A 26,398-nucleotide genomic window follows, 5' to 3' on the forward strand; every position below is an offset into this window, starting at 1 on the left:
GAAACAGTCCCCACCCACCCCCCGCCTTAGGCCCCATCTGTGCCCTGCATTTAAAGCAGTATCATGGCACCTTAAACAGCCACGGCGTCCCCCACTGAATCTTGGGAGTTGTAGTTTGTTCAGGGTGCTGAGAGTTTCATAGAACTGGAAGGGGGTCCCCACGATCATCTAGTCCAGTCCCCTGCAATGCAGGAGTCTTTTTGACCCCAATTCTCTTCACAGAGTTGCAGTTCTCAAGAGTGGTTCAACAAACAATCTCTGTTCCCAGGGAACTCTGGGAAATGGGGTCTACTAACAACTCTCCGCACCTTTAACATACTACAACACCCAGGATTCTTTGGGAGACAGCTTGCCTGCTTAAGGTGGCATGATAATGCTTTATTTTTTCAGCGCAGATGGGGCCTCGTTGGATAAAACTGAAATGAATTGCCTCCTCACTCAGAATTCTCTAAACGCTAATGCTCAATATTGCCCTAGCATTCTCTGATTAATCAAATATTTCCAGAAGGTTTGATGCTGGCCATAAATATACCGATAACCCAGTTTAATTATTTGGTACACGATATCTGACATGCAATGGTGTCCGGCATTATTTCGTCACCGACATGCAATGGTGTTTCCTATCAGACTGCTTTTAGCCTTTTGAAACTTTCGGCTGGACGGCACCTGCCATAATGAAAACAATGAAGATATATATGAACAAGTCTAAGGTGCTCAGGTTTCAAACGCTGTGAGGAAAAGCAACACTGACATTTGGGATTTCTGTTTCCAATGTTGTTTGGCCAAATTTTGTGAAGGCGTTTTGGCTTAACCACTGGATGGCGCAGCAAAGTGAAGCCTCCAGATGCACAGAATACGTGTCCCAGGGAAGATAAATATGGGATGCTGAAGAGAAGAGGTTTCCAAATTGTTTTCTGAGGTACCCAGCCCAGCCCAAAACATTTTGGTACCTGAGGCTGTCTGAGACAGAACAGCAAATGTCCAGGGCCATTTTGACCCCTGAGGCATCAAATCCCGCAAGCACCTCTCCCTGGCAGTAAAAATACAATAGCAATGTATTAAATCACTACCATTTTCTCATAACATCCAACCTCAGGTGCCTAGAAACAGAAGCCTCTAACTAATGCTAGAGCCAGCCAACCCTGGATTCTCTGAGAGCCTATGGGGAGTTTCTCAAGGAGAAAATTAGTAATAATGCATAAGCTTCCCTGACAGAAAGAAAAAAATCCCACTAATTGCCGACTTCTTTCTGCAAGAGGCGATACAAGAAAGTTTTGGAAAACGGTCCGTATGAGCTATGCGCCATAGAATATTCTGCAACGTACAGGTTTCCTTCCGTGGTAAGGCATGGCTCCATAGAAACAATTTTGTTTACATTTTCATACACGGATTTACTTGTAAATATTTTTCTATGTACATATATGTATATGACAAAAGAGCCTTGTGGAATTTTAACAAACGTATTATGGCATCGGCTTTTTGTGGACTTCATCAGACACTGTGGTTCTGAAAGTTTGCAAAAACCTGATGCCTTAATTAATGTCGTCGCTCTTACAAGAGCCTTTGTAGTTTTGGCCTTCTGGTAATTTAGATGTATAAATGCAAATTTAGAATTTAGATGTCACAACTAATCTTCCGTCCAAATCACCCCAGATAAACACTTCAATTAATTTGCGCCGCATCCCAAATCACCCTCTCTAATCAGTTCTCCTTTCATTCATTTCTCCCTAATTAACTTCCCCAAAGACCCTGCTCAAAATCATTTCAGTTCCCCTTCATTTATTCCCTTCATTATCCCAAATCATCTCTAGATAAAGCCATCTGAAATTAATTTATTGCGCCCAAATTAATATCCTGCTCAGCAATCCAGAACATTGCCAATTCGATTCCTCCTGAATTCATTGCCAACCCAGAAACACTTGGGGAACTCAGAAAAATATTTGGGGGTCTCTGCCCTACATGCCCACCCATAGCAACGTCTGTGTGCTCAAAAGTTCGTTGGGAAGGGTTCTCTAAGGATACAACGTTTGAAAACGGCTACTCTGGAGGGTGGGGGTCAATGGTGAGGTCAGGAATTATGTGGGGAGCCAGTGGTGGAATTGGTGACTGATGATAATCTGTGCAGGGAGGTTTTGGAGCCTGGAGTCAGCACTATGGAGAGTGGAGGGCTGGAATTAAGTAGTAATAATCAATAGCACTTCTGAGCACATGCAGAGTGTCTTTTGCACCCCTGAGAGACCAGGGCATGCACCAACACATCTGAGAACGCAGAAGGCTTGTTTCTTGGAAGAGGGCTGCTTATTTTCTTATTTTGCAGCTTTGTTAATTTTAGATCTAGTAAAGTAAATAAATACATCTTTGGGGAAATACTCTTAGTCTTAGAACATATTTGAAAGCAGCGCAAGGATGAACATTATCATTAAACCTATTATTCCAAAACATTGCAAACCTGCCCCCCCTCCTTATTTTTTCCACGAGCCTATTAGATTGGTCTATATGTATTCTTTTGCAATAAGTTAATTTAAACATTATAGACCAGCTTCTCCCCCCCCCCCTTTCACATATAGCAGGAGATACACTGGAGAGATGCTTATTTTCAAAACCAAAAAGTGCCCAAGCAGACATTATCTCTAAACCCAGATGTGTGAGTTGTTTTTCCCCTTCTTCCTCCAGTTAATAATTTTCCGTATATTTCCTCTCTCACTTAGCCAACGTAATTGGGGAGATTCCAAAAGGGGGGGGGGAGTTGCTGTTCATCTCCTTGGTCAGAGTCCTTCAAGGTCCCCGATGCTATTTAGCATCTACATGAAACGATTGGGAGAGGCTGCCCAGGAATTTGGGGACTCACAAGCCAAGACGTAGGCTGTGTACACATAAAGCACATGACTTAAAAAGAGCCCTGATAGTGGCTCATCTAGTCCTTCACTGAATTTTCAGCGCCACACTGAAATTTGAGAGCCCCAGGTCCACCGTTGCCATCATGTCTAGCAGATCCCCCCCCCCCCCAAGAATCCTAGGAAATGTAGTTTAAGGGTGCTGGGAATTGTAGTTCCGCGAGGGGCAAACTACAGGTCCCAGGATTCTTTTGTGTGTGTGTGGGGGGGGGAACCATGTGCTTTGAATATGCTTTAGATGTTGGGTGTGTACATAGCCTTTCTTCTTCTTCTTCTTCTTTGGCGATCACTTGGAGCCGAGTAAGATTGTCTTCCATAAACACAGTTTTAACAATGAGTCCAGAAGTGACTGTGGAGGCCAATCCACATGTCCTTCCACAGTGGGGACATTGGTTTCTGGGTGGGAGTTGATCACAGTGTGGATTTGCCAAACTGTGCCTTCCTCTTAGCACATTTCTCCCTTGCGTCCTGAGTTCGAGTGTCTTCAAAGCCCATGACACCTTTGGTCAAGGCTGTTCTCCAACTGGAGTGCTCGCAGGCCAGTGTTTCCCAGTTGTCTCTATTTACACTACATTTTTTTAGATTTGCCTTGAGACAGTCTTTGAACCTCTTTTGTTGACCACCAGCATTACGCTTCCCATTTTTAAGTTCGAAATAGAGTAGTTGCTTTGGAAGACGATCATCAGGCATCTGCACAACATGACCAGTCCAACGAAGTTGATGTTGAAGAATCATTGCTTCAACACTGGTGATCTTTGCTTCTTCCAGTGCACTGATATTAGTTCGCCTTAATCTAGCGGACAATGCAGAAGGGATATCTGTTGAGGAGCAGGAGAGAGATTTCAGGATTAGGCATGCGGCTGGTTCTAGACAGGACCACACAGTCATCTTCTGGAAGAGTTCAGGCTTGCAGGCTGGAGCCATCGCAACTCTTGGGACATCCTGGTTGCAGCTATGTCTGGGAGCAGAGGTGGATTTAGGTTTGATGAGGCCCTCAGCCCTTTATATGTCCAGCTGTGCTTTGTCAATAACAAATTGTCACTGTTTTTTGTGTTGAATATATGCTATATGGTAGTTTATGGACCTAATAGGTTTCTAACACCATTTGCCCGTAACAAAATATATACTTTTTCAAAGTAATTGTTGAACTGAAATACAATTAAGAAATATATTAATAGTGAAATACAGGTGGGGCCCATTACTTACATCACAGGAGCCTACACAACACAAAACACTATTGCTGTATGTAGGTTTTCTTTTTTATGTTATATTTTGGAAATGTACATCCAGGTTTTTTCCCCCTTTAATTTTTTTGGGGCCCCCAAGAGAGTGGGGCCCTAAGCTATAGCGTGTTTAGCTTATACGTAAATCCGGCAGTGTCTAGGAGTGAATTTGCACAGCACTGGTTAACATGCCAGCTAAAATGTACCCTTTTACTGGAACAAACAACTTCGGTCTCTGCTGCTCGTGCCTTGATCGCATCCAGATTAGATTACTACATTGCATCTGCGTGGGGACGGTCTTTGAAAAGTTTCCACAAACCTCAGCCAGAGAATTGACTGCGGTTTGCGAAACTTCTGTTCAATTTGCATTGGCTTCAGTGCTCAGTTTGAAGTGCTGCTATGAAGCTCTAAAACTGTCTGGGACCAGGCGATTTGACAGGGGGCCCCTCTTCCGCCAGCCTGAACCTGCTCACCCCTTGCATGCGAAATCTGAGGCTTTGATCCAGGCCAAGATTGTTCCTCAGGGCCTTCTTGGTTGTGGTGCCTGGAGCATGGAACTCAAGCTCAACTGGCTTCCCTCCCTTCATGGCTTCCCAGCCACCTGTAAAAAATGAGCCAAGTTCTTGGTTTGATCTGAATTTTCTTCTTCCTCTTGCTACGAATGCATTTTTCAATTTTCTTCCACTTTTAATTTTACTTCTGGATGCGATTGGAGTTTTTTTTACTTGACTGCTTATGTGAACTGCTTTGAGCACAGATGTATTTATGGAAACTCCGGTATATAAATAAATTGCAGCTATTATTACCATGACCATTGCTTTGTTACAGCTATACTGTATATTTCACTATTTGGGGTTGTTGCTGTTGTTTAATTCCAAACTGCCTTGGAGACCCATTTGAGCAAAAAGAGGAGGTAAAAATACTTAGATAGGTAAATAGGCTGTATAAAGCAATATTAATTTCTGGAGTGGCAGCACCCCGCCCCCAAGAATCTTTGGCACCTGAAAGACTAGATTTATTGTCATAAGATTCCATGTGTTTCATTACAGCACACAAAGCATCAGCTTGAGTGACAGCTTTATGCATCAAGAAAAGAACGACACTCTGCACTTGCTCAGAGGTCCTCTCTTCTTATTTCTAGGTCTCAATCTCAGCGCTTAAAAGTGGATAGGCAAGGGGAAGTATAACTTCATTTGTATTTTAAGGGGATATGATATTGTTGTTATATTGTAATGTAACTATAGGAGCGGGAATTGATAAATTGACAGCTGATGGATAATGGGAAATAAAAAATAATACAAATTTAAAAATAATTGCAAATTGTATATATGAACTGAAATGTGAGTTAAGAGATAAATATGGAATATTTATGCAAAGGGAAAAACTAGGGACGCATCTAGGAAGAGGAAACTATTTTGCCAATTTTTTATTAAATTTGATTTAATTTGGCACTCATCTGTTTAAAAATTAGAAAACTAATAAATATTATCTGGCAAAAAAAGAGAGGCTCCGGGCCTGAAATCCGGGTCCAACGAAGTCCTGCGCAAAGGAGAGCTGAGTCCCAGCACCTCGCTTTTTAGAAACCAAGCCCCGAGGGAGAGGGGCAAGCGTAGGTGGGTGGGGGGCGGATCTCGGCGCGTAAAAGCGAGATAGCGGAGTGACGGCAACCCCCTTTACCTGGGAGTAAGCTCCGTTGAATTCAACAGGGCTTACTTCCGAGGAGAGGGGGCTCGGATTGCGCGCCGAACTGGCAACCATCTCCCCTCCGGCCTCCGCCGGCTGGGGAGCCGCTCGCTCGCTCTCCCGCAGACCCGGGGGGCGCGGCTGGGGCTGGCGCTGAGCCGCTGGGGGCGGGCCGGGGGGCGGGCCGTCTCGCCGGGCCGGAGGGGGCGAGCTGGCGGCAGCGGCTGGGGTGCCGGAGTCGGTCGCTGCAGCTCCTCTCGGACGCACCAAAGGCGCACCATGGGCTCCGCTCGCTCCCCGACGGCGCTCCCTCTGTGCGGCCTCGTGCTGCGGCTCTTTCTGCTCGCCTGCTCAGGTAAGGGGGCCGGGGAAGACCCCCGATCGCGGCACTGGCGGCTGCGAAGGCTGCTTCTGCCAGCCGGGAATGGAAAGGGAAAGCGGGAGCCCGGGCGCGCGCGCCCCGGGGTGAGAAGAAAGAAAGAGACCGAGCGCAGCCGCGCCGGGAATGGCAGCGCAGCTCGCCCGGGATCTCCCTGCGCTTTCGGACACCCCCCTTCCCCAAAACACCTCTTTGCCCACCGAGGAAGCTTCCCCGGTCTTAATTCCTCCCCCTCCGCGGGTTTAAGCGTCGGATCCACCTGCTCTTCTCCGCAAGTCCCTCCCTTCCCAAGTTTCTGGCAACTTTTACGCGTCCGCGGGAGGAAGGATTTGGTGGCGAAGAGGGGTGGGGGGTCGCCTTGCACCTGCGATCTGCCCCCCCCTATTTTTGGAAGCAGCCAGCCTGCCACCTCGCCCCGCAGAAAGGTCTCTTTTCTTTCTCCGTGCTTTGCGTTTTGTGGGGGGATGATCCTTCTTTTCTACCCGATCCCTTTTAGCCAACCACCTTTCGGGACCAGGAAAGGCGCCATGCGTTCTCTTCTCCAATCCCAGGGAAGAGAGAGCCCCAAATGAATGGGGCGGGGTGGTGGGGTTGGCGGCGGCCAGGTTCAGTTCTCGGGGAGGTGGAGAGGACGAGGGGGGGGGACCTAGTAGATCAGGGTGGGGTGCAGGGACTGGGAATAGTTCTCTGTGTTACTGGATAGGTATCTCTTCTTTGCAAGGAATTCAGCTTAGTAGTTGGAAAAGTCTGGGGTTGGGGTGTAAGCGTCTCCTAATGGGGACCAGTCAAAGACCCCATCTTTGCCTTCTCCATCCTCCCCTCTGACACCGCCCGCATTCTGCACCACCTCTCCAATTAATATGCCACAGAGCCCCTTGGCAAGATCTAGGGTCCCCCTTGGGGTCACCGCAACTTAAAGCGTGTGACCCCCCTTCTTTCTCCCCCCCCAACTCTCTGCGCTTCCACCTTCCCAGGATTGCTGCTGTTCCCTGCTCCCCACCCCCACCCCACTCATATCCTCCCCATCCTCTCTTGGCACCGATCCTCGTTTCCTGGCACTCTTTCTTGCTCAGCGGTGACTTGACCGTTCTTAAGTGACTCATGGGCAGGGTGAGGTGATTTGGAACGTAATTAAGGGAGGGAAAATAATGTGCGAGTTCCTTACCCCCCCCCCGTCAAATACAGAAGAGGAACTGTGGAGAAGGGTGCCATCCTGGACTCAGTCGCACCTCTTTTTGTCCACACACACACACACCAGATGGTGCTATTTTATTCCAGGCTAATTTAACCTGGAATAAATCCTGAAGCCCGGTTCTGTGCACATTCTTGCTCGCTTGTTGTAGGAAGCTTGCATTTAAAAATCCCACCCTTAAAACCTCAGCCATCTGGATTATGAAAGGTGTTTAGTCCTTATCATCTCAAAAAAAAGCTGTTTTGAGTGCTAAGCCTGAGTGCTCTCTGGAGCATGAGGATTAATACAAAAGAGTGCCTCTGGGCATGTGCAGAGTTAAAAAAAATATCTAAGGAACCGCTCAGCCCACTTTTACATATTTGGGATTAGGACACTGAGCTCAGAGGGTGTGGCTTTTACACAGGGGTGAGATCCAGCACCTCTAATTCTTGCTACTTGAAAAAAATAAACCAAAAACTACAACCCAGCTTTCAGTCCTCCTCATTGGAACTGTAGCAAAGAATGGCTCTAGCGGCCTGAGATTCAGAAAACAAGCTTTGCAGAGCCTTTTCGCTTGGGTTCAAAGTTACCCCTCAAGTACACTTTCCTCCCCCACTCCCTTTCAAATCATTTTGGGACCCCCTTTCTCTCAGGACACCGGGTTTTGCCCCCCCCTGCCAACCCCCCCCCCCCCGAGTCATGACCCCCTCGCGCTGGATTTTGTAGATGCTAGAGGCTGGCACACAGGGGAGGATGTTTATACAATCTGCTCTTAGGGAGGCGGATGGGCTCAGATGCTGGAATGGTACTGGGTTGGGTGTGGAGGGCTTTGCTGGAATGAGGCAGGGGGTGCCCAGAAGAGTGGAGGAGGAGGAGGAGGAGGAGGAGGTATAACTCAGTTGTAAGTCTCCCCCAGTCCCCTTCCCCCAGCTTGGAGTACTGGGAGGGATGCTCTTACCCAAACAAGACCCAGCTCGTTGTTTGCTCAGCCCCAGCCTCTTTGCATTCCTGGTCCCCTGCGTTAGCTTTTCCCAGCCTCCTGGGCTCTTCAAGAACCGCTCCCTTTACCCCTCCGAGCAGTGGCTGAGATTGCTGCTCCAAGGCAGCTCTGCCTCACCGCAGGCGGAGGCAACAGCAAGCGCCTTGGGAGAGGATTTTGGGGGGTGTCCCTCTAGTCCCCCCCCCCTTCTTGAAACCTTCCCATCCAGAGCACCCTTTAGAAAAGGAGGTGTTCTGAGACTTGAGCCCCTGTGAAAACCACATATCCGATTATTATCAGTTGGTAAGCCTCTTTTATGGCAGGCCCCTTTAAGAACCCATTTTGTAAAGTGCTTAATTCATCTGATCCTGGCGAGCTCAGCTTGGGCATCCTTCATAATCTTGAAGTCTTTTCTCCAGGCCCAGAAGTATGAGATCAGGGTGGCTCTCCTGGTTTTCTGACTGGTGGGGAGGAAAAAAAGAGAAGTCACTCTGCACATGCTCACTACAGCCATCGCCACCATGTTCCAGAATTGAATCTTGGCTGAGATTTCAGTTCTCACGCAGCCCCTCTTTAGGCGTATCCTCCTCCTCCTTCAAAGATTTTTACCCTTTTTGTGTACATAAGAGCCACGAAAATCAATAAATTACAGCAATTAAAGCCTCTCCAGGTACAATTTCAGCAACTACAGCAGCCAGAACATTAAAAAAGGAGGGCAGAGAAGTCAATATCGATAGCAAATGCCAGGATAAACAGAAAGGTCTTTAACTGCCTGGGAAAGCAGCCCATTGCCACGGCTTTGCTGATTTCCATTGGTAGCTCATCTGCAAAACGGGTGCCACCACAGATAAGGCCATCCTCTGAACCAGGCTTCAGGAAACAGGGGTCCGGTCTGGAGGGCTTCACGCATAGATCACCCTGAGCTGCGTTGGGAAAGGTGATCTTGGAGAGAGCCTTGTCCCAAACTCTTTCAGATCTTTATAGGTCAAAACACGCACCTTAAATTGGATGTGTGGCAGCTAGCTGGCAGCCACGCCCTGGGTGGCATAATGTGTACTGGGCACGATTCCTGGTTTCTCTTATCTGCGTTCGCAGCTTCAAATGACAAGGGCCCGAGATAAGGAGTTTCATTTACTTCAGTTTAAATTAATATCGGCAACTGCCTTTTGGATTTAAGGCTGCATTTTAAGAGAGCGTGTGTGTGTTTTATTAATGCATGCTGTCTTAGTGGTGTAGCTGAAAAGTAGGATATTTATTACATATTACATGAATATATACTTTTTAAAACAAATATCTTATTGTATAAAATGGGAGGCATTAACTAAGAGTTCCAAATGCAATGCTATATGTTTAAAATGCATTAGTTGCTTGTGACACCCATGATAAATCTCCTTGCACTCTGCTAATGGTGAGCATCAAGGAGCTGTGCGGACAGAGGTGTGGCATCAGCGCATGGGGTGGAGGAGGGTTTTATCTAGTCCCCTGATTACTAATGGGGTGCAGATGTGCTGTGAAATCATCCCCAGCTACTGTGTAGAAGCAGTGCAGATGGCCAGCTCCCCATGTGGCCGTATATCTGCCCTAATAAGTCCCCACTTGCTGAATTGAGGTGGTTAAAGAGGTAAGGAGATTTGATTTCTTGCAGATGCAGGGGTCCCTGTCCTTGTTAATGGGGATGAGGGGCAGGATAAAGGGAGGAGAATAAAGAAACCGCAAAGCTCAAAAGCGTGATGCAGAAATCGGGTGTCGTGTTCTCCAGCAGTGCGCTCATACAAGCCTAAACGGGCTCCTCGATTGTGGTGCGTGTAGCATCCTGGAAGAAGCCTTGAGCCCTTGAGGGGGCAGTTGTTTTTGCTCCTGCTGCTTCATTTTTTAAGCCTGCAGTTTATAGCTGCTGCGTTGTTTTTACGCTGTTGCGTTTTTATGATGGTTTTGGTGGGTGGGTTTGAACTGTGGATTCCTAACATTCTTACGGGAAGGCAGCATAAATAAATTGTTGTGGGAATTTCTGGTTTGCTTTTTTAAAAACTGAGTTTCTAGTCCTCATGGAAGTGGAGAAAAATTTAAGAGTCGAAGGAGGAACTAGCTTGCAATTGGCTTCTCAGTAGCTATTTTCTTGCTTTCTTTATGCTGCTTCTCCTTTCTAGAAGTAGCTGCTCTCCTTACCCCGAACCCCACAATTCAGTCACTCTGTCTTGTGACCAGTGCCTCTCCTTGCCTATAGTTTGGAAGTAAAGAGTGGAGAAAGAAAATGAGATTTGCAACCCAGTTTGTTTGTTCTGAAGTGAGTCCCCTGTGCTCAGTGAAACGTATTCCCAGGTAAATGTGCGTAGAACTGCAGCCTGCGTGTCTATTTTGGTTCTCAAGAGGATGGAAAGTTAGGAGTCAGATACCAAGCTGACAGATCTCTGCCTGGGGAGATGGTGGCACTTGGATTCTGCGAGATGCCTCTTCCAGGCTCAGCCTCAGGGCATTGTGAATGAGACCGGTGTGAGCCTGCTGCCTTTTGCCCAGCCCATGTGTGTGACATTTGAGGTGTGAAAATTGCCTTGGCTCTCTGCGTAGGGAAACAAGACTCGGAGCAGCTTTCCACAAGTGGCATGAAGGATGCTAGAAATAATTGCCTCTGCATGGGAGCCGTGCATGGAGCACACCGTGTCCTGCTGGGAGCTGCAAGCAGAGTGCATGCATGGCCACATTTGCACCAACTGTTGAAAGTGCTATGATACCACTTTAAACTCCGGGAGCTGCAGTTTGTTAGGGGCACCGAGATTTGTCAGGAGACCCCTGTTCCCCTCCCAGAGCTACAATTCCCAGAGAGGTTTTAACTGTCAATCCCTCTACACAGTGAACTTTGGGAACTGTATCTCCCTGAGGGGAACAAGCTATAACAAATGGCAACTCCCAGAATCCTTTGGGGGGAACCCATGGCTGCTTAAAGCCCTTTAAACATGGTGTGCATGGGGCCTGTGTGTGGCAGCGAGGGGTCAGGCAGTCGTGGCGGCTCTTCCACACAAACAGCTTGCCTCGTGGGTTGACCCTTGCGCCCAAAGAAGCCCGGGGCTCGCCCGGGTGCCGCAGGCCTGTCATGGCTCCCTCGGCGATGGGGCTACGTTTTTGTCCGTTTGGGGGCACCTCTCGCTCCTTTTCCAAATCCTGCCCGCTTGCTTCATATCCGCACAAACGCTCTCCCTTGCCAGAGAGAAAATGCGCCTGCCAGGAGGCGGCTAAGCGGTGCCCGTGACAGAATATGCCGCTCTTGTGTGCCAGCCATGGCACTCACAGTGCCATGCTGCCAACTCTGGGCTCTCTTCCTCCACCTTCTCCCCCTCGGCCTGATTCCCTGATAACATCTCTTATATCCCTGAGCCAGAGAGAGGGAAGACAACCGGTCTGGCCACTTCAAGGGGCCCTCAGATCCCAGAGCAGCGGCTGGGGGCTGGGCGGCTGTCCTTGCAGAAGGGGATGTTGCCAAATCCGCCCTTCAGGCCTACCTAAGGGGGCAGCGCCCCGTCCCCTATTCCCTTGGCAACCGCCCTCTGCTTTGTTCCCCTGCCTTTCCCATCAAGGCCTCTCAAAGCCCCTTTATGCGGCGGCTTCTGTGGTTTCAGGTGTGTTGAGGCCTGTTCCGTCCCACAAGGAACGCCTTTCATTGAAAGGCACCTGCCCGGCTTCCTTCCTCCCTGGGGCAAGGCCTGTTTTCGTTCCCCTGCTGTCTTTCTCTGCCTCTCCCTTCCCGACGCCCATTTCTCTTTCTTTCCCCCTCCGTTTCTCTTGCTCTGCCTGACTCCTTCTTCGCCCGTCCATCCCCTTCGCCGCATTGTGTTTATCTGACCAAGCGTGTAAACTTCTCTTCAAATCGCAGGCTAGAAATTAATGTGCGTGATTCCTCCCCTTCAAACACACGCGCGTGCATCCGTGGAAGAGCCTGGGCAAAGATTGCCCGGTAAACTCAGTCAGAAAGGACACTTGACTTGTGTATTTTGACTTCTGGAGCGCTTTTATGCGCACACTGGGCTTTGTGTTCTGCTTCTTCTAAGTAGCCATGCTGTCGCAGGGAACCCCGGAGTCCTGGAAATCCTGTTCCCAGACCTATGGTCTAAAGGCTCTGCTAGAAATGGACCCCAGAACCTTTTATTTTAAAACGCCAAGGCTATATGTGGAGACAGGTGTCTCTGAGCACGTGCAGAGTGCCTTTATCTTTCTGGTGATTATCCATAGCTTGCAGATTTTGCAAGGTTTCTGGAGCGGTGGTTGATAAGCGGTCTGAAGCCACCGCACAGAAATATTTGGGTTGTCTTCTCAGAGCTGGGGAAGTAACCCAGGAGTTCTGGCTTTGATTTTTTTCCGCTTGGAGCGCCCCTTCTCCTTGCTCCTCCTCCTGCTCTCAAATTCCTGAAAGTTCCCTCTTCCTTTGCTCTGTTTGGCAGCTCCCACACCAGGCAAACTCCACTTCTCCCCCATGTTAATTAGCTGGCTTCATTAAGCGTGTCTGCAGGCGCCCCAGCCCGGCTGGGATGCTGAGCTGATGCCTTGCTCTCATCGCTGCCCTGGGAGCCAGGGAGATAAACAATGTGCCCAGCAGCACCGCCTTCCCTTTCATCCTTAGACTGGCACTGAGGGGTGGGGTGGGGGGGGAGAAAGCTCATAAAGTCCTTGCTCTAGCACCAGCTTGTGGTTATTTCTAGACCCCGGGGCTTTTTTTAGCTCCTCTGGGGATTTGGGGCTGGTCCCCCCAGGCAGCTCTGGGCTGGATCTATTCATAGCTGGGCATTTGGTCTGTGGGAGCTGGGAAAGAAAGCGTCCCTCGCTGTCATTTGCTCTGAACGTGACGCTGAAGAGCAAAGGAACTGTGTCGGATTCCAGCCCCCTTGCTCCCACCCTCTGGAATCCATGTGCCGAACATAGCAGGAACCCGCGCGCATGCATGCTACCTGGCATGCCCCGGATCCGCAGGAAAGCTGCGCCACGGGACTTTGTGTGCGCATGCAAACCGCAGGAGAGTCTGTGGTGCAGACACGCATGTTGCTACATGTACTTAGAAACACGCTTAGGTATGTGCCACAGGGGACGTTTGCCGTGGGTGTGTGCATGTTCTGCGCTTGATTTTTAAAAAGCAAAAGCTCTTCCAAGGCGATCTGGATTCTGCAAGAGGATGAGCTGAATTCTGCGACCTGTGTACATTATACACATTAGGTAAATCTTAATCCCCGCTTCCCCGAGCTTGCAGAATTTACTTTGCAGAATTGTGCTTATGTCACACAGAGGAAGAGAAATCGGCCAGGCGCTGAAATTTACAACACATTAAAACGTGAAATAAAACAACCCGGAACAAAACAAATTCAAGCTACCAGGAAAATATTTCAGATCCTTCTTAATAATAATAATAATAATAATAATTTATTATTTATACCCCGCCCATCTGGCTGGGCTTCCCCAGCCACTCTGGGCGGCTTCCAACAAAATATTAAAATACAGTAATGCATCAAACATTAAAAGCTTCCCTAAACAGGGCTGCCTTCAGATGTCTTTTAAAAGTCTGGTGGTTGTTGTTCTCTTTGACATCTGGTGGGAGGGCGTTCCACAGGGCGGGTGCCACTACCGAGAAGGCCCTCTGCCTGGTTCCCTGTAACTTAACTTCTTTAAGTGACATGTTGCTTTCTCCCTATTTATTTAACTACTTATCTTATAGAGCTGCCCCATAGCAGAAGGACTCTCGGAAGGCAATGTGGGGTAGTGGTTAGAGTGTCGGACTCGGACCTGGGAGATCAGCGTTCAAATCCCCACTCAGTCATGGCGCTCATGGAGTCAGTCACAGCCTCTTGGGTCAGGGTCGTTGTGGGGGATTAACCGAGGAGAGGGACAAACCACCTACCCCTTGGGGAAAAAGGTGGGAGATAAATTCAATGAATAAGTTCTTCTGCTTACCTGCTTAAGATAGTTGGAGGGGCTAGCCAGATGGAGATGTCAGTCGCCTGGCACCCAGAGATCTCCACGTGGTCGCAACTGGACCGGCACCAGTAGCAAATTGGATAATTTCTAACACCCCATCAGGACCAGTAGCTCTGATGCTGCAATGCCGGAGGCTGCATCCAGCGTTTCTTGGTTGCCCATACTGTCAGGAAGGGAGTCCCCAAACCTCCTCTCTCCTTGCTAAGTGAACTTTTCTAAGCCTGCTTTGTGCAGCAGCTGTTGCTAAGTAAACGAGGGAACTCGCTATCTCCAGCCGTCCATCCAGCCTCCCCTTGACCTTCTGCCATCTAGTCAAGATGTTTCTCTTCCAACATGCATCTGGCCTCTCAGGTTCAATTTTTTAGCAGATCGACCTCTTTATTTGCACCGCTTTTCTACACTGCTCCTTTTTCTTGTTCTATTGATCGCCAACAAGTTACAAATTGATTTTGCAGTTTTTTGAAACTGTGGTTAGCTACTCTGCGATTGCAACAGAAAATCAGCTGAAATAAAAACGAGCCAAAGGATAAATATGAATATTGCAATATGTTTTTCTGCCGAAGCTGGACACCCTTCCTAACCGGCGCTGTTAGGGCTAGGGTGATGGTGAGAATTGCTCCTCTGGTGAGAATTTGCCCTTTTCCAGATCTGGTGTAACATTATAGACTTGATCATGTGTGTGTGGTGGGAGAGAATGGGCAGAAAAATGGAGGGATAGGCCTGTGCACTGCAAAACTGATTTCAGCTGCAGAACTGATTTCTTGCTTGTCCTTGGAATCATAGTGTTGTCGAGTTGGGAGGGACCCCAAGGTCATCTAGTCCAGCCGCCTGCAATGCAGCCGTCCCTGGGTGGGCTCGAACCGCCGACCTTCTGGTTAACAGCCAGACTCACTGACCCATGGCGCCTTTGCCTGCACATCTGGTTTCCTTACATACCACATCAAGCTTACTTTCCCTGTTTCGCTTCTAGGCTGTTTGTGTATATGTGTGCAAGCATAATATTATCGTTATTCTTGTTGTAAAAATCTTAATTTTATGGCAAGGAAATCCGGTTTCTGTAGAACTGGAAATAAAAATGGGTGCAAATCAATTGATTTGCACTCATTTTTATTTCCAGTTCTACAGAAACCGGTTTTTTTTTAAAATTTTGATTTCTTTAATGTGTATTCCGCCTTTCTCCCAATGCAGGGCCCAAGAATAAATTAAGCAGATGCAACTTTAGAGTGGGGGGAAATCAAATAAGGAACCCTATTAAACAAATAAGTACAGTGGTACCTCAGGTTAAATACTTAATTCGTTCTGGAGGTCCGTTCTTAACCTGAAACTGTTCTTAACCTGAGGTACCACTTTAGCTAATGGGGCCTCCCGCTGCCGCTGCACCGCCAGAGCACGATTTCTGTTCTCATCCTGAAGCAAAGTTCTTAACCTGAAGCACTGTTTCTGGGTTAGCGGAGTGTGTAACCTGGAGCGCATGTAACCTGAAGCGTATGTAACCCAAGGTACCACAGTAAATCGATCGTGCATTGTGTGATTGACGCAAAAAGATGCACATGCATGTCTTCATTTTTGTTTTCAAGGGCCCAGATATTCAAGGAATCATTTCATATTCTTTCAGAGAAATGATGGAGAGGCAGTATGGGACACGGGGGGGGGGGGGAGCCTGTAGGTTATCGTGGCTGGATGCTAGGAAAGAAAAAACAATGCGAGGGGGACTGAAGTTTGCCTCTTGATCTTTGGTACCTCTTCATATACTGCAAGGCCACGAGGGCTAGCCAGTTTTCTTTAACAAAGGAGGGAGTGAGACTCCCAGGATGCCAAGTTTTGAGCTGGCTGCCCAGCGCTGAGGTGCAAGCCCAAATCCCAGTGGCGCAAAAACGCCGCGTTCTTTCTGCTCCCATTAGTCCTTGGCTGCTCGTCTTCCTCTTGGTTCCTCCTCCTTCTCACTCGGTCCCCCCCCCCGCTCTTCCTCCCCCCCCCCCCTGTTTTTATTCCTTGGTTGTCCCTGGCTCCTTTTTCATGGCAGGCCACAGCTGTTCCCTGGGTCAGCGGCACCTGTTACTGTTTAATCAGCCTCCCCTTTCTCAGTAACTCCTTCGTCTCCGCCACCCCACCCCACCCCAGGGACGACCTGGAACCCACAAGGCTAGCAAGGGAGATCCCTCCCTCTGGGGATCTGCAAATAGAGAACGGTCTGTGTGATCCACTTCTAGGGCTTCATCAGGATCCTCCCCTTTTGCTCTTTTTGGAAGTGACTAAATAGCCGTGCTTCTCAAGTCGCTAGGAAGCATGACATAGAAACATGTGCATGGCCTCAGGGTATGTCCTTGGAATCCTTCACCTTTTCTCCTTCTGCCCCGTGTTTCTTCTTTTCCTTTCCAGAAGTGGTGCCTTTTGAAGATCAAACTGTTTCAGCAGGCCTTTGGCCTGATTGGCTGATGATCAGCGTTCGAAACTCCCGTTGTTCTAGGCGCATTTTGCGAGCGTCATCAGCGCGAGCGGTTTCTGAGCTCTGGGCGCAGTACCGCGCCTAAGATTTCAGATTAAAACTGCAGAGGGGAAGGAAAGGAGGACCTTTTTCTGCCTCCCCACTTCCAGCTACTCTCTGAAGACTGGAGAAGAGAGATTCTCTTAAGAATATTAGGGGGCTGGGCAGGGGAAGGACTAGACCATGTGAAAAATGAACACAATATTTTAGCTGCAGTTCATTCATTTTCAGCTTTGTATTCTTCTTTAAAAAAAGTGCGCCTAGACATTCTTTTGTTGCGCCCATAACCTAGGTTTAAGCTGCCATTTAGCCGCTAGCTTTCATATCTCAATTTCTAACACTGATGATATAGTTATTCCCTATGCCCCAAGATGTCTCTCTTATCTAAGTGGCTGGTTTGCATTTAATTTTTGTGGGGTTTGTCTGGTGCATATGTGTGTGAGAGAGAGAGGAAGAGAGAGAATTGTTCTGTACGCCATTCTGGGAAGTTGAGAAGCAGAAACAGACAGGCGACGAGACATCAATATTTTAAGTAAATAAATAAGCGTGCTGCTGGGCTCCCCATGGATGGGGCAGGCATCCTGCCTGACGGAGCTGTGTCCTAAATGCCTTTTCATGCTGTGAATGCATGTCAGCTACTTGTAGACATCTCCTGGCTATGCGTGTGGCGGGGACAGGAATCACCTCTCTTTATGTGTTTCTCCGTTCTGTCCCTCCTCCTCCTCCTCCTGTGACATGAAACCATATCAAGGTGCATGTTCAGAACAGCTAGCTTAACCCAAGAAGCTGCCTTAGGATAGGCCAGACCATCTCAGCACTCCTCTGGAGATCTGTTTGGCTAATAAAGAGTTAACGCCAACTCACTCGGTGTGATTTACTGCTGCTCGCTTCACAGGCAGGTGTCTTCTCCATCAGCCTTCCTCAACCTGGTGCCCTCCAACTATTTTGGACTACGACTACTCCTATTCTTTGGAGGAAATGTGGGAAATCGATTGAATAAGTGAAGCAGCTGGAGGGCACCTGGTTGGGGACAGCTGTTCTACACCACCTGCTACCTGATCCTCGTAAATGGGAGATGCCAGGGATTTACCGGATTTTTTGCTCTATAAGACTCACTTTTTCCCTCCTAAAAAGGGGAAATGTGTGTGCATCTTATGGAGCGAATGCAGGCTGCGCAGCTATCCCAGAAGCCAGAACAGCAAGAGGGATTGCTGCTTTCACTGCGCAGTGATCCCTCTTGCTGTTCTGTCTTCTGAGATTCAGAATATTCTTTTTCTTGTTTTCCTCTTCCGAAAACTAGGTGCGTCTTGTTGTCTGGTGCATCTTATAGAGCGAAAAATGCGGTAAATGGACTGTGGCAGCTTGTACTCCCTACTATTGAGTTGTGACTTTAAGTTTAACAGCCTAGCTAACCCCTCAAAACCTTTCGCTGAGCTCTTGCCCGATGGGAATAATTGCAGTGGCTTCTCCCACACACCACCCTTGCAACTTTAATATATCTGCGTGTAAGCGGCTGGCTAGGAAAACCTGGAGGAATTACATGTTGCAATTTAACTAAATCTTCTGCAGCAGCAGCAGCTCCCTGTTTGGAAGCCGAGTCATCTTTACGGTCTCTCTTTCATTCCCCTAATGCATTAAGACGCCGCGGCCAAGAAGGTTCGGAGAAACCGCAAGCCAAGCATGCCTTTCCATCTCGGCCCCATCCATTAGGAGCCTTCCCTCCAATTGGCTGATTAACCTGCAGATTATATGGTTTCAAGCTTTTCAAGGCCAGATAATATGGAGGAGTCCTAATCCGTGTTTGTGATTGGGGTGGTAATTCTGGATTAATTAACGCAGAGCAGGAGAGTGTGACATTGAGGTTGTTAACAAATGCTTCCTCCTTGTTGATGTTTTCCAGCAACAGGGTTTCTTCATTGCTTTGTTTATGTGACAACTTGTTGTTCTTCCTCCAAATTTGAGGAAGTGTCTTCTGCTTGGCCAGAGAGGTGTTGTCTAGTCTCTGTCCCCTTTATCAGCTTTGCGTCCCCCCCCCCCAAAAAAAGGACTTGTTTGGGATGATAGCAGGAAAAGCAGAGCATAAACGCTTTAGCGAATAGATTAATGTTCAGTGGCGAGCATCCAAGCAAACCAGATTGCTTCTCTATGCTTTGGAGAGAGTCTGTTTTTGTTCTGCGCTTCACACTACAAAGGTGTAGGTCATGGGGCTATGCATTGGCAAAGAAGACCAGTTCCCTTCTGACGGTCTCCTTGTTTATCATGGGATCTGTTGCTCTGCTGTGGCTAGTTCCTGGGCTCAGTCCAAAGGGCTGCTTTTGATCTCTAAAGTCATTTATGGCTCAGGTCCAGCGTATCTCAGGGACCTGGTCTCCTCATATGAACCAGCCCAAACCCTTCGTCAGAGGCCCTTCTCTGTGTGACCCACCTGAGGGCTGTCACCTGGAGGATGGAGCGAGCTTGTCTTCTCCTGCTCCGGAGGGTAGGACCCGAAGCAACGGGTTCAAGTTACAAGAAAGGAGATTCCGACTCAACAAGAGGAAGAACTTTTTGGCAGCCAAAGCTGTTAAGACAGTGGAACGGATTCCCTCGGGAGGTTGTGGGCTCTCCTTCCTTGGAGGTTTATAAGCAGAGTTTGGACGGCCATCTGCCATGGATGCTTTAGCTGAGATCTCTGCATTGCACGGGGTTGGACTAGATGACCCTCAGGGTCCCTTCCAACTCTTATGATTCTATGTTTCTAAGTGCAGAATGCTGCAATATGAGTGCTGACAGGAGTGAGGCCCTGTCAGCATATAATAACTTTGCTCAGAGAGTTGCACTGGTTTCTGATATGCTACCACGTAGGTAGGCAAACTAAGGCCCAGAGGCCGGATCCGGCCCAATCACTTTCTAAATCCGGCCCGCGGACGGTCTGGGAATCAGCGTGTTTTTACACGAGTAGAATGTGTCCTTTTATTTAAAATGCATCTCTGGGTTATTTGTTGGGCCTGCCTGGTGTTTTTACATGAGCAGAATGTGTGCTTTTATTTAAAATGCATCTCTGGGTTATTTGTGGGGCATAGGAATTAATTCATATATTTTTTTCAAAATATAGTTCGGCCGCCCACAAGGTCTGAGGGACAGTGGACTGGCCCCCTGCTGAAAAAGTTTGCTGACCCTTGTGCTACCAGGCCAAGTTCAGTGTGTTGCTATTAGTATATAAATCCCCACCTCTTCCCCTTGAAAACCGTCTCTTTAGTGCAAGATCAGTTCCCCAGAGATGCAGATAAATCCTTTGTCATCTTTTAGGCAGCAGGCTAAGACCTTCCTGTTTCCCCCCTGTTAATGCCTTTGGTACATTAATGTTGCATCTTTTTAATGAGGTGGGTAGAAGTGGTTGCTGGATTTTGTATTTTGTATTGTTGTTGACTTTTCCATTTTCCCGCTTTTAAATTGCTCCGACGTGTTTCGTTGTGCCCAGCCGCTTTCGAGGCTTTTCAGTTGTATAAAGTGGACCAGCAAATGGAATAAATAGATAAATAACAGCAATAAGAACAGAAAGGGGCTGGGGATAATCAATACAGGGGAGTGAAAGAGGCACCGCATTCTGCACCAAAGCAAAGTGGATTCTGAGACTGGCATAAGTGAAGCAAAACGCATCGTCAGCTGTTGTGCATCACATATCGAATTTCCCAGACTTGAGGATCGACAAGGAACTAACCTCGCAGCGCCATAAACCCCTGCTCCCTAGAGATCCTCACCAGCCCCTTCCCCAGCTTTTAAAACTTGGAAGCATAAGCCTGCCTTTCTCCTGATATATAGCTATCTATTTTAAGCTGCTGCATTATGTCGCCATTTCGGAATATTTTAGCCCCTGTACCATGCTGTCAAGGAATATGCAGTTCTGGCTATGATGTCTGGGGCCCGATTGCATGTTTTCTGTCCATTCACAAGAGACGGAAGAGAAAAGCCCACTTTAGGGGTGTAGGGATAGGAAACCTTGAACCTGCCTGGACAGCTCAGTCAATTAGTATGTGGTGTGGACAATGCCAAGGTTGCGGGTTCGATCCCCATACGGGACATATTCCTGCATTGCAGGGGGTTGGACTAGATGACCCTCAGGGTCCCCTCCAACTCTATGATTCTTTCCACTTGCCGCTGCTCCGCTCCCAATTGTCTCTTCCAAAGATGTCCCCCCCCCTTTTTTTTTTCTTTTGGAAAGAGCTTTCAAACTGCAGTAACAGGCTTTTGTGTGTCTTGTGTAATTTGGCACTGACAAGAAAGGGGGGGGAAACGAGGCGGGGAGCTGACCTGGCTTTGGAAACTTTAGTTAAAAGAAAACCGCTCTTTTGGACGCAGGTTAGTATGTCAGAGAGGGATAATATGTCTGGATTATTGCATCACTTCCATGGCTCTCAGCAGGGCAGAGTTGGGACACTTGCAACCTGACACTGTATTGTTTTGATTCCAATTCCCACCGGCACCAACCAACCCGCATGCCCAGTGGTCAGGAATGATGGGAATTGTAGTTCAGCAATATGTGAAAAAGGGACACGGGTGGTGCTGTGGGTTAAACCACAGAGCGTAGGACTTGCTGATCAGAAGGTCGGTGGTTCGAATCCCCGCGACGGGGTGAGCTCCCGTTGCTCGGTCCCTGCTCCTGCCAACCTAGCAGTTCGAAAACATGTCAAAGTGCAAGTAGATAAATAGGTACAGCTCCGGTGGGAAGGTAAACAGCATTTCTGTGCGCTGTTCTGGTTCGCCAGAAGCGGCTTAGTCATGCTGGTCACATGACCCGGAAGCTGTACGCTGGCTCCCTCGGCCAATAAAGCGAGATGAGCGCCAGAACCCCAGAGTCGGCCACGACTGGACCTAATGGTCCGGGGTCCCTTTACCTTTACCTTAATACGTGAAAAGTACCTAGTTCGCTATCCCTGCTGTAGGGGATGAATTCAGGTTGGAGGAAGAAGGTCAAGATTCGCAACTGAGGTCCCTGGTTTCTTTTCCCATTTTTGGGAAGAGAGTTGTAGGGTCCAAGGTGTGAATCTTCTCTGCATCAGGGCAGGAGTTAAGGATCACATCTTCTTCTTTTTTGCAAACCTGCCATCAAGCTGGGAGGTAGGACTCCTGGGTTCTCTTCTTCCCAATTCTGGGAGATCTATTATTTTTACTAAATGTTCACGCTTCAGGAGCTCTGTCTTCAATGAGCAAAAAGTGTGTTAGAGTTGCAGTTTTGTTTGTTCTGGTGAGGATGGGATTTCTTGCCCAAGTGCATTTCAATATGTTTTGGCTCCGGTTTTGAAAATGTGCTTGGAGGTGGAGAGGAAAAAAAACTTCCTGTTTTCTTACGGATAGGATGGTTATCTGGAGAGTCCATAAAAGGTGGTAAAAGCTTGGCTGGAGTTGGCTGGACAGAGTTCAGGGCAGGAGGGATTAGGAACGTTCAGAGTTTGGGAAAAGGGGGTTGTAGGAGCTAGCCGAGGTATTTGGGGCTCACTGAGAGGCAGTGTGGCGTAGTGGTTAAAGCATCTTTCCCCAGCATGGTGGCCTTCAGATGGTTTGGGCTAAAACTCCTATCTGGATGGGAACTGTAGTCCAAAACAGCTGGAGGGCACTTGGTTGGGGAAAGCTGGGCTAGAGTGCCAAACAAGAAATGACGAGACCCAGGTTCAAATCCTTCCTCAGTCACGAAATCTACCTCACAAGGTTGCTGTGAGGATCAAATTGTGTGTGCTGCCGGAGCGGAGGGTTGGGGAACAATGTGCGCTGACCGCCCTGAACTCCTTGGAGTAAAAGTGGGATCGAAATGTAATAACAGACAAACATTTCACCCCACATTTTACTACAGTGGTACCTTGGGTTACATACACTTCAGGTTACAAACTCCACTAACCCAGAAATAGTGCTTCAGGTTAAGAACTTTGCTTCAGGATGAGAACAGAAATTGTGCTTTAGCGGCGTGGCGGCAGCAGGGGGCCCCATTAGCTAAAGTGGTGCCTCAGGTTAAGAACAGTTTCAGGTTAAGAACGGACCTGCGAAACGAATTAAGTACTTAACCCGAGGTACCACTGTACATGTTGGCAGTGGTAAAAATTCTCTTTTTTGATGCAGGAGATAGAGGCTGAACATTTGTAGCACAATCAACACACACGTAAAGCCTTTAAACATACATAAAATCCCACCAAGAATCTAGGGAGCTGTAGTTTCTTAAGGTTACTGGGAATTGTATATGTGAGGGGTGAACTACGGTTCCCAAGGATTCTTAGAGGGGAGGCAGTGTGCTTTAAATGTCTGGTGCAACTGATAAAGTTAGATCAGGCGTCAGCAAACTTTTTCAGCAGGGGCCCAGTCCACTGTCCCTCAGACCTTGTGGGGGGCCGGACTATATCTTGGGGGGGAAATGAACGAATTCCTATGCCCCACAAATAACCCAGAGATGCATTTTAAATAAAAGCACACATTCTACTCATGTAAAAACACCAGGCAGGCCCCACAAATAATCTAGAGGTGCTTTTTAAATAAAAGGACGCATTCTACTAACGTAAAAACACGCTGATTCCCGGACCGTCCGCGGGCCAGATTGAGAAGGTGATTGGGCCAGATCCGGCCCCCGGGCCTTAGTTTCCCTACCCATGAGTTACGGTAGATTGTCTGCAGGGACTCATTGCTTTTGCAAATCCCCCGCCCCTTTGCTTTCTCCTCTGCCCTGAGAGAAGTTGGCTATTCTTAGGAGACCCCTCCTCAATATGAATAAAGAGGCTGGCCTGGGTGCACGCCGGCCTCTTTCATCTGCCCTTCCCATGCCACTGTGGGCTGCGTCTGGCGCAGGCTCGGGGATTTGGGGTGGGTGTGGGCGAGGGGGCTCCCTTCCCGGCCTGGGAGCGTCCCCAGCGCCAGCTGTCACTGGTCTGCGTCCCCTCTGCGGGAATCCCACTAACAAGGCTAATCTGTCACTCCAGCTTCTCTTCCCTGGCAGGGAAGGCCTGAGGGAGGACAGGGCAACCTGAACCCAGACAGGGCTGGGGGCTGGGGGTGGGAGAGAGAAAGATGGCCGGGTTGGGCTCAGATGGGACAGCTTTTGTGTGCGTGCCTCAGAGGTGGGACACCGTGGTCCCCCAGTCTGATACGGGGCGAGGCAGCTTCTGCAGCAGACATTTTAAGCTAACCAGACAAGCCTCACATAGTTTTTTGTAGTGGGAGGTGGTGAGGAGTCACGGATTGGGGTTTGGCCAGAGCCTCGGAATTTGCTTTTAAAAACAAGTAAACAAAACCTTCGAGTGAAAACTAGGGGGCTGTTAAGCTGTCAGAAGTGGCTGGCTATTTACAGTTTGGACATGGCGGTGAGAGGAAATTTAAGAAAGGGGAAAAAAGCAACGCTTTGCCAAATTCTGGGAGAACTAGCACCGGGATAAAATCTATTTAGCTGTTCTTTATACAGCGCAATGAAGCTTTAGGCGGGTGTTAAGATGCACATTTCTTATGCTTTTGTTTTTCAAAGCACCAGTGGCTCATTTGACAACCAGGGTTCAGGGTCGCCCCCTCCCCATTTTACCCTCACAACCACGCTATGAGGCCCACAACAGTTTGTTTGGTTTGCAGATGTGCCCCCCCCAATGGTGATCCCTTGTGTAGCTGAATGTTCCCTTATACATAAAAAATAAAATTCAAGAATGTGATAGTTCCAAAAGCTAATCTGGTTGGAGGTGGCGGGGAGATGAAGAGATGAACGCAAACATGGCTATGGGCACATTCCCAACGTGAAACTCAGCTGCTTCACTCTGTTCCTCAGTTTCAATGGGAGATGGTTTGTGGGCAGATGCATCAAAGCAGAGTGTTTCATAAAAAACTGCAGAATAGATAGGGAATAAAGCAGTTATTTTATGTGTACTGTGTTTCCAGAACAGTGGTGAGCTGACTTAGGCTCCAAAATCTAGTTGTTTCAGTGCTGGAGTTAACACCTACCATCTCATTGTTCCGATGTGCACAATTTCCTTTGTGTAGTGGAGAGAGTGCCCCTAGGTACATGCAGAGTTCAGTTCCCTTGACGCAGCCACCACAGCCAGTCCTCCCTCACCCAGGATCTTAGCAGGGCTAGGTTTCTCCACAAACAAAAGAGCCTTGGTGAATCTCGTTTTGCAAAGCAGGCAGTGTACAAAATGCGTTTCAAGGTCTTTCGCTTGCCCACACACATGGCTAGGAAGGGGGGATTAACTGCATACTATTTGCAAACATGTACATGTGCTCATGCGTTTGTTTGCATGCAGGCACGCAGCAGAGGGGGCAGAAAGCCATTTTTTTTCCAGTCAGTCACACTTTGGGTTCAGTGAGTTGTTACCAGAAGCCCAAGCCTTCCTCTTCTGCTAAAGGGACACTTTTCTGCTGCAGAAACTCATTACAAGACGGACATTCTTCAAGGGACTGCCTTAAATCTAGCCTAGGCTTCTAAACCCAGCTGCTAAGATTATCTGAATCTGAGTGGCAAAACCTTTGCATGGTTCAGCATTTGAGTGAATGGGGCTTCCTTTCCTTGCCCTTTCCCAATCTCCGCTTTTGGGTGTAATGCCAGGAATCCTGGCTGGTTGAAAAACACGTTGACAGTTGAGGTCGCTGCCTGTATGTTTTATCACTTGATCTTGTGTAGTTTTCATAAGTAAACATGCGAATTTGGCTCTCGTGATGAGTCAGAGCGTCGTTTCATCTAGCCCGGTGGTTTTCCCCTCTAAGCATCTCGGTCATTTTCCGCTTCAACTTGCCTTTCGAGTGATACCTAGGCATTACCTGAACTTTTCTGTGTTGAAGAGGATTCTGGGCAGGTTTTTGTGCAAAGTCTTGGTTCACGCATGGCGTTTGTTGCAGCCTATTGAGTCTTGCTGTGGCCCCGTGTAAATTGAAAGGTTGCCCTAGGCAGGAGTGTGTGAAATGACCGCCAGCTCATTTCTGAAAATAAATGTTCAGGCTGAGTGTGTGTGTTCATGTGTGCTGTGTTCTTTAATTTTAAGAGTGTGACTTGTCCACACTCCCCATCCCTCCCCACTCTCTGTTTTGCATTTGGCTCCTGTTGGTGAATACAGTGGTGCCTCGCAAGACAAAATTAATTCGTTCCGCGAGTTTTGTCGTCTTGCGATTTTTTTCGTCTTGCGAAGCACGGTGTCGGGAAAGTTTTGGAAAAGCTTCAAAAATCACCAAAGTCTTTAAAAACCTCAAAAAAGGCTACCACACCGCGTTCTATGAGTTGCTCCTCGAAGTCAAGTCGCAACTGTATTAACGGTGTTAAGAAAAAGGAAACAAACTTGCAAGACGTTTCCGTCTTGCGAAGCAAGCCCATAGGGAAAATCGTCTTGCGAAGCAGCTCAAAAAACAAAAAACCCTTTCGTCTAGCGAGTTTTTTGCCTTGCGAGGCATTCGTCTTGCGAGGTACCACTGTAAAGTAGATTTGACAAGCCTGACATCTGCCCACCCCTTCTTCAGAGCACGCCAATACACCCTGCAGAGGAATCAGAGGGACCCCAAGGGACATCTAGTCCAACCCCCTGCAATGCAAGAACCTGAACTAAAGCATCCATGACAGATGGCCATCCAACCTCTGCTTAAACAACCTCCCAGGAGTTTCCCAGCCGCAGTGTGAAAAGCCACAGGTCTAGCCTGGATCGCCA

At 48.2% G+C, this 26,398-nt stretch overlaps 1 protein-coding gene across 2 annotated transcripts in view; it reads left to right on the plus strand.

The window, feature by feature from the left end:
- The first annotated feature begins 5,998 nt into the window (after nucleotides 1-5,998).
- The window catches only part of BCAM (basal cell adhesion molecule (Lutheran blood group)), a 62,253-nt gene continuing 41,853 nt past the window's right edge, over nucleotides 5,999-26,398 (plus strand). For both annotated transcript variants that reach the window (XM_081018871.1, XM_081018872.1), the window contains exon 1: nucleotides 5,999-6,155. In XM_081018871.1, coding sequence (XP_080874997.1) covers nucleotides 6,080-6,155 — 76 coding nt within the window. In that variant the 5' untranslated portion in view covers nucleotides 5,999-6,079. The remainder of the gene's footprint in view (nucleotides 6,156-26,398) is intronic.

The sequence above is a fragment of the Podarcis pityusensis genome (assembly GCF_964106645.2).
Source record: "Podarcis pityusensis genome assembly, chromosome: 8".
NCBI classification, from domain to species: domain Eukaryota; kingdom Metazoa; phylum Chordata; class Lepidosauria; order Squamata; family Lacertidae; genus Podarcis; species Podarcis pityusensis.